The sequence below is a fragment of the Cydia strobilella genome, chromosome 12, assembly GCF_947568885.1.
Source record: "Cydia strobilella chromosome 12, ilCydStro3.1, whole genome shotgun sequence".
NCBI lineage: Eukaryota > Metazoa > Arthropoda > Insecta > Lepidoptera > Tortricidae > Cydia > Cydia strobilella.
This window is the reverse complement of record NC_086052.1, coordinates 17,512,057-17,520,000: the sequence shown is the minus strand read 5'-3', so window position 1 is coordinate 17,520,000 and position 7,944 is coordinate 17,512,057. Positions and strand designations below refer to the sequence as shown.

The following is a 7,944-nucleotide window of genomic DNA, read 5'->3' as shown; positions in this document are numbered from 1 at the left end:
CCCTTGTTCAGGATTTTCAGAAATCATATTTTTGGGCGACTTGCTGAAACTGAGACTGTTACAAAAAATATAAAAAGATTACATAGAAAAATAAGAGGTGGTTCAGTAATAAAAAAGTAGCAGTGAATTATCTGGTATATTTTTTTTATCTTTTGGTAATTATGTAGCAGTTTATTTTTTTTAGTAATCTGTATACATATATACTATAAAATAAAAATAAAATCACATTGAAAAATATGAGACTGAGTTTTCTCATTTTTATTGCAATTGAAAATTTTTGAACAACGCAATTTGAAAATCTTCACTTGTCGTTTCCCACAATGCCATAATTCCATTTCCATGGTCACGACTTTTCTACATTTTCTACGATTCTACATGAAATTAAGAGTATAATGGATGGGGGTAATAATCAAAATCTTATATTATTTATTCGGGGGAAAGCTATATCTGGGGCATTTTATGCTTTGAGCAATATCATGTTATGAGTATGTTATACCAATTAAATGGATTTTATCTTGGGTAGTCAGGAAGTCTCTCGAATTTCTGACAGAGGTTTTTCTATGGGAGACACATTTCTGTAAAAATGGCAAATACACAAAAGTAGAAATTCCATGTAACAACGCCAAAGTGTAGTCAAATCAAAAAAGTTAAATATTTCGCAAAAGATAATTTAATAAGGTATACATTAGCGCATCAAACTAAAAGAAACAAACTATGTTTATGAGAAACACTTCATAAATTCTCTCAGAAGATGCTGTTCAAAAAGTGTTAGGAGAGATAAATGGCGAAAACTTAAATTCGCCCTTTTATTTTAAATACGATTGTATTTAATTTTATAGAATAGTATCTACGGATTAAAATGCACTGCTTAATAATTATCACAAAATGTAATGAAAAATCTACATGGTGCTGCCACTTTTTTTCCAAACCACTCCTTAAAAACGTTTCCAAAAATAACCTTTCTGAAAACGGGTATTTATCAAACAGCTCTCGCTCGCTGTGCGCAACCATCTGAGTATGTACATGGGCAAATCAACTTTCTGACCGACAGTTTTGAGTGTCTCTTACGAGTCTTACGTTACTCAAAATGTCTCTGGAGTTACCAACAAATTCGGGCTTTTAACATACATAGTTTCTGTTTATGAGGTCTAACAGTTGGGGTTACAACTACAGACAGATTTGTGTCGGTCAAAAAGATGATTAGCCCTCATACGCAGATTGACAGTCTATATTCCTTATTTGTGTACGCGTGCACTGAATGCAGGGTAATAGTGCGGGCTAGGTATCGCTAGGTCACTACGTGAACTAGGTCTCCCGGGCTCCGGGACCTGGCCGGGACAACTTCCTAACGCTTGAAGAGCCCGGGAGAATTATATTTATAATGTTGAAAACTTGGTTTTGTAACTTGCTAAATCACTAAAAAAGTTGCTAAAATGCAAAGTTAAAAGTTGCTAATTGGCATCTTTGATTGCAAGATGGCCTCAAAAGCTAAATTTATTTACCTATGGGTTTACATTACGTGCTAAAATCTGAGGAAAAGAAATTGCCAATTAGCAATTTCGAGAGCACACCTTTAAAACCTTTTAAAATGTTGCAAACTTGGAAAAACCTGCAGATGTAGTGAATAATCCATTCCTATCGTATTTTTTCGGAAACCTTCGTATTTGTTATAGCTACTTTAGTTTTAATACTCAATTAGCTACTGCTGTACGAGGTTTTTCGTATTTCCAGTAGGGCTAACATGGTCGCTTCTTTATCGTCTGTCACCATGCCTGTCACGTTCTAACAAGTACGAAAGTGACGTATGGCACGACAGGCGATAAAAAAGCGACCATGCTACCGCCACAGTTCACGTTAATCTGGTTCACCCGATCGCTTAACTTGGAATGAACATTAGTAACTTTATCATTGCATGTGCAACCCTGTTATGTAGAGCATAAGGTTTATATTTCGAAACTTTAAGCTAGGATGAAGAGTAACGTGTTCCTACCACAGCAAAAGCAACCCTGTTGTGTACAGCATAGAGTTTATATTTCAAAAGCGTGTGATCAGGGAATAGTCGGGATGTAACCTGTATTATTGACATCGTTAGTCTCCTCTTGTTCACTGGAAATTAATAGAAATTAAGCTCGAGTTGAACTGAGAAGTAAATACGGATTTATGAGAAATTGTAATCAATAACGGCGGTATGGCGGGACGGCCTCGACACATTATGTTTGGAGTGGAGGGACTGTGCATTGGATAGAGCCAAGTGGCGGGAAAGAGGGGAGGCCTTTGCCCAGCAGTGGGACATACTAACAGGCTAATAAAATAAAATCAGCCAAGTGCGAGTCGGACTCGCGCATCGAGGGTTCCGTTTTTTAGTATTTGTTGTTATAGAAATACAACATCTGTGAATATTTCAACCGTCTAGCTATCACGGTTCATGAGATACAGCCTGGTGACAGACAGACGGACAGCGGAGTCTTAGTAATAGGGTCCCGTTTTTACCCTTTGGGTACGGAACCCTAAAATACGTATGAGGAGTGAAATCTGGACAAAACTCAATCTCGTATTAAATAAAGACAACATGGTTATTTTTTATAAATTTTCAAGTTTCCGTTTTTTAATAATGTAATTTAACAACGTTACATGCAAGATAAAGTTATGGTACTTTGAAGCCATCGGAGTCGAAAACACGAATGTTGTCATTTTTTTAGTTACAATTTTATCATCCTTAGGAAAACTTTATTAGGACATTTAGGACACTTCGTATGCTCGACATATTTCACATTTTCGTGCGTTGGACCATTGGTGTTCTCAAAATAATAGTGACCTTGCCATGAATATCCATTTTAAGTGACTTATGATTAGTCCCCCATAAATCCCATAATGCAAAAACCAGGGACCGGCCCGCTATCCCTTATCGGGGTTTTATAAGGGTATTGCATAAGGCTTAACTCACCATACCCTTTGCCAGACGAAACCCTTTGTTTTGGTTTTAAAAACCCTTATATAAAGCTACCACATTTGAGTAATCGGTAGCCCAAATACCCTTACAAAACCCTTATCATCCCTCACCAACACCTTGCATATTGCTTATAAGGGTTAGCCTTATAAAGGGCTTCCCTTTTAGCATATAAGCGTGCTAATTTAAGTTGTCTACCTTGTTCATAAAGCACACATTACTTCGAATCCGAGCGATCGTCGGCGGCGACGGCGGCGTTCTTTGACTAGACACGTAGGTATTTTCTTTCCTTTTCATACACTAGCGTAGATATATACTAATCCTGTCTCTTTCACGCAAAGGGAAACCTTTATAAAAAGCGCTTAAAGATAAGGGTAACCCTTATTAAGAGCTAGCCTTATTTTTGGTTAGCTCTTCGGTAAGGGTTAGTCAAAGGTAAGCGTATGAATGGGCTTGCAGTTCAATAGGGAAAGTCTTTCAATGTGTTAGCCGTGTTTAAGTGTCGCCCATTGAAAGGGTTTTATCGCGGAAAGGGTTGTCCGGTCCCTGGCAAAAACAGCTGTTTTTAGGACCGTACCCAAAGGGTAAAAACCGGCCAAGTGCGAGTCGGACTCGCGCACGAAGGGTTCCGTACCATTACGCAAAAAACGGCAAAAAATCTCGTTTGTTGTATGGGAGCGCCCCTTAAATATTTATTTTATTCTGTTTTTAGTATTTGTTGTTATCATCTGTGAAAATTTCAACTGTCTAGCTATCACGGTTCATGAGATACAGCATGATGACAGACGGACAGACAGACAGTAAGACAGCGAAGTCTTAGTAATAGAGTTTTTTACCCTTTGGGTACGGAACCCTAAAAACGGGACCCTATTACTAAGACTCCTCTGTCCGTCTGTCCGACTATTCGGAATTCTAATTTCAACTGTCTAGCTATCATGGTTCATGAGATACAGCCTGGTGACAGACGGACAGACAGACGGGTGTCCATGGGCGACGGTGATCGCTTATGGCGATTCGTCTGCTCGTTTGCCTTCTATATCATAGTCATAAAATAAAAATAAAAACTTAGTATTTAAATTAAAACAAAAGATAAGAAATTATCTAAAGATAAAACTTTTCATCAAAATGGTTTTGTAATTATGACGTTTACGATAAGTATATCCATATCCATATCTTTTTAAATAATCACGAATTTTTTGGGAAACCCATAGTTAAGATTACGCATGACACGATTACACATTTTTATAAGAATATTAATAAACACACTATTTGAAATGAGTCATACTTTGTTACGCACAACGGAATGGAGACAATAAGTGCGTTATTTGCCTTTTACCGATTCTCGTTTTTAAATCGAATACCTACACTATATGCTAGTATCTCTATATAGTTTGTGCTATAGGCGTGTATGTATTATGTTTGATACATCATGTAGCTTTTATTAAGAAAATATTTGAACAATTGAACATGTTAGGGTTTAAATTCAAATTCAAATCACTTTACTGCCAAAAAATAGCAATACAACAATACAATACATAAGTTCTAGTTTAAGTATTCTGTTAGGCTTTGAAATCCATTAATTGTATTAAGTCCAAACCCAGTTACAGTTCAATGATAATAGGTAAGGGTTACGCTGAGGATCAAATCAACCTTGGTAGGTATAGGGCCAATCGCTTCATAACAGTTCTATGGCATGGCGGACTACGGCGGGCTATGGCCAAGGTAGGTATCACATTTCTTTTTATACTACGTCGGTGGCAAACAAACATATGGTCCGCCTGATGATAAGCAGTCTCCGTAGCCTATGTACACCTGCAACTCCAGATGAGCTACATGCGCGTTGCCGACCCAAACACTCCGTACGCTTGTTGAGTTCTGGCAGCCTTACCGGCAGGAACACAACACTATGAGTAGGATCTAGTGATATTTGGCTGCGGTTTTCTGTAAGGTACTATACTTCCGCAGTTGGGCTCTGCTCTAGATCTAGAATGACATCCGCGGTGCTGTGTCCTACCACACAAAGCAAGATGACATTCACATTACCCATATTTATTTTTTAACAAACCTAAAACGCTTTTATCCCCATAAGCTTTTCTCAGTAGGGGCCGTTTGACAGGTGGCCTTGAAACTTTAACATCATCACTAACCATAGATGGACCTTATATCTTTGGAATAAGGTGAACTGTGGACGATGGTACAGCCTGCCATTTATGATTCATAAGGAAACAATTATTCCGCGTACGCGGCATACGTTTAATGGTTGTTTTCAAACGAGCGGTAGCTTTTTTTAACACGTGTCAAAGAAGCAAGGCCCGGGTTTTTAATACCATGACAATAGTAAGCGAACACCGCAGAGTACTGTAGCATCACACTGTTCTTTACCAAACTGTAGCAAGGATCATACTTGGAAGCCAGCTGGACCTCTTACAACCGACTTATAGGTGGATCAAATTATTTCTGGTTGTTATTTTGTCACTTCAGCCGGGGGAAAATAATCGCAGTTTGTAAGAAAATATGTTGTACCTGGTGCTAACATGTTTGAAATTTTCACAGATGACGTATGGGACTCTCCATAATGGGCCATTTCTAATGGGGTTATAATGTTATACCATATAAACCGGACAAGTGCGAGTCGGACTCGCCCACCGAGGGTTCCGTACTTTTTAGTATTTGTTGTTATAGCGACAACAGAAATACGTCATCTGTGAAAATTTCATCTGTCTAGCTATCACGGTTCATGAGATACAGCCTAGTGACAGACAGACGGACAAACGGACAGCGGAGTTCTTAGTAATAGGGTCCCGTTTTTAACCTTTGGGTACGGAACCCTAAAAATTGATGATTGTTTTTTTTTCTGGTTTTTATTGAGGCTTTGGACACTTGGTTAATTTAAATGCCATAATAAGAGTGACCCAGGATACCATGGCAACAAATGATGAAAAAAGTAACTAGTTGATTACATACATAATTCTGATTGTAAAGAATTAGAATAAAAGATTTTTTATGACATAATTTTAGTTTTAGCTGCAATTGGCTTCTTATATTAATGATACATATTTGCTTCTAAACTATACTTAGATATTTCATAAAATTATTAAAATATTTAACTGGGATTTGAACCTGTAACTTTGGCATCTCTGGCAGTGGCGGATTTGCACTAAGGCCAAGTAGGACTGAGCCTAGGGCAGCAAGACATTAGGAGCGGCAGTCTATTATGATGGGTGTTGAGAAAAGGGTGGCTATTACTGGCTAGACTGTTAATCTGCCACTGTTCTCCAGAGCCAATGTTACAGTAGGTTGATTATTATAAAAGATCATGTTGCAATTCTAGGACTCCAGCTCAAAATAGTTTCTTGGACTTACCTGTTTGTGGTATGGAGTGGCCCGGATTGTCAGCCATACTCTAGAGTAGCCTCCCTGCGAATAAGATTTAAAATATAACATTCTTTCATTTTAAACTGAATTTGTATGGTAAGCAGCAGAACTAGATAAAAATATTCAAAATAACCCGTTTGTAACTCCATAACCAAAAAAAAATTTTGTATGCCCTAGGGCACCCCGGAGGTGCATAGGGCCTCCACAAGATCCCGCCATGCCTTTCTGTTTACTGCAACCTTCTTGGCCTCGCAAAAAAAAAAATAAAGTATGTTCAAAAAATATACTCGGTTGTTACCGAGTTTTATGCTGAAATACACACAGCGATAACAGTTGAGAGACTTTTGTAGATGTTTATGAATAAGGGGGTACATATCTGCATAATGCGTAAGCACAAGATATTAAGATACATAGGAAAACCTCCAGTGTTTATTAAAAACTATAAAAACTTCCAAAGCATTGTTTATAAATCTGTAAAGGCCAAAATGTCATCAATATTGTTGGTAAACACATTTTATCACGGCCACAGTGTGCAAACCTTTATTTTTAATAGTTGATATATTTCAATACACTGCTCATAAGTCTAAGAGTTCTACTTGGCATTCGATTCAACTTGATCCACTTTTTGGAACTAGATTCTTATTTGTTTGTGCTCGGTGGTCACTGGTGTGCGATTACGAATGTAAAATCAGGAGATAACTACCTGCAATATAACTAATAGAAGATAAACAAACGTCGCCCTTCACGCTTATTTGGCTACTGCCAAGTCTTGAAACAGTATAAATGGTCCTCTAAAAAGATACATTTATAGTTTTTAAACATAAATCCTAAGTAAAAGACACGATATACACACTGACCAGCTGGACTCCCGAAATCTGCTCCGGGAACGTATAAAGAACAAACACTATTCCAGTCTTCCACACAGAACCCTGACCATTTTCTCAGCTAGAACACGTTAGCACTTTTACATTTCAGTTTTACCACGTGAAAAACTACTCCTCCAAAACAAGCTGGAATGTTTTGACCAGAAATTTTGACGTAGTTCAATTTTCCTTGTCAAAAAATTAGAATAAGTTGTTTTCGTTGACCTTTCATGCAGATTTTCTTGAATTTTGATTGGATGGAATAAATCATACTAGTTTCTGATTGGAGCAGTGACGAAGATAACATACATTAAACCAATAAGATCGTTGAATCGTTTTGATGATTCAATAAGAATTTACGTAGAATTTATAGGGAGTTGCGCGAAGCTCGAATATTTTGTTGTTCATTTTTTTGTTACCAAATTTCAATAAAATATTAATGTTTTTTTTCCCGCAAAATGTATTCTATATTATTCTAATATATTCAGGTTTTCTTTTAACAATTAGGACTAAGAATATTACCGTTTATCCGAACGTCCACTCAGTTACTGCAAGCCGTTCCGAAGCTATTGTTTTTAAATGTATTCTAACCGTATAGTGTAATGTATTTTGATAATTTTATATTTAGTTAATATGAATGTCATTTTTTTATAGTTGAATCGTTTTGTTAATTTCATTTATCATATTGTTATCTTTAACAAGAAAAGAAACGCCAGATGATTTACACTTTGCCTCTAGTTTAGTAAAATAATTTAAAAA

At 37.0% G+C, this 7,944-nt stretch overlaps 1 protein-coding gene across 7 annotated transcripts in view; it reads right to left on the bottom strand.

Moving 5' to 3' along the window:
- The window catches only part of LOC134746291 (histone deacetylase 4), a 150,401-nt gene extending 142,939 nt beyond the window's left edge, over window positions 1-7,462 (bottom strand). For 3 of the 7 annotated variants that reach the window (XM_063680648.1, XM_063680653.1, XM_063680654.1), the window contains exons 1-2: window positions 7,180-7,462; window positions 6,311-6,364 (exon numbers count right to left, since the gene is read on the bottom strand). In XM_063680648.1, the coding sequence (XP_063536718.1) occupies window positions 6,311-6,347 (37 nt within the window). In that variant the 5' untranslated portion in view covers window positions 6,348-6,364; window positions 7,180-7,462. The remainder of the gene's footprint in view (window positions 1-6,310; window positions 6,365-7,179) is intronic. The other 4 variants (XM_063680649.1, XM_063680651.1, XM_063680656.1 and 1 more) reach the window with 2 other exon arrangements.
- Window positions 7,463-7,944: the final 482 nt, after the last annotated feature.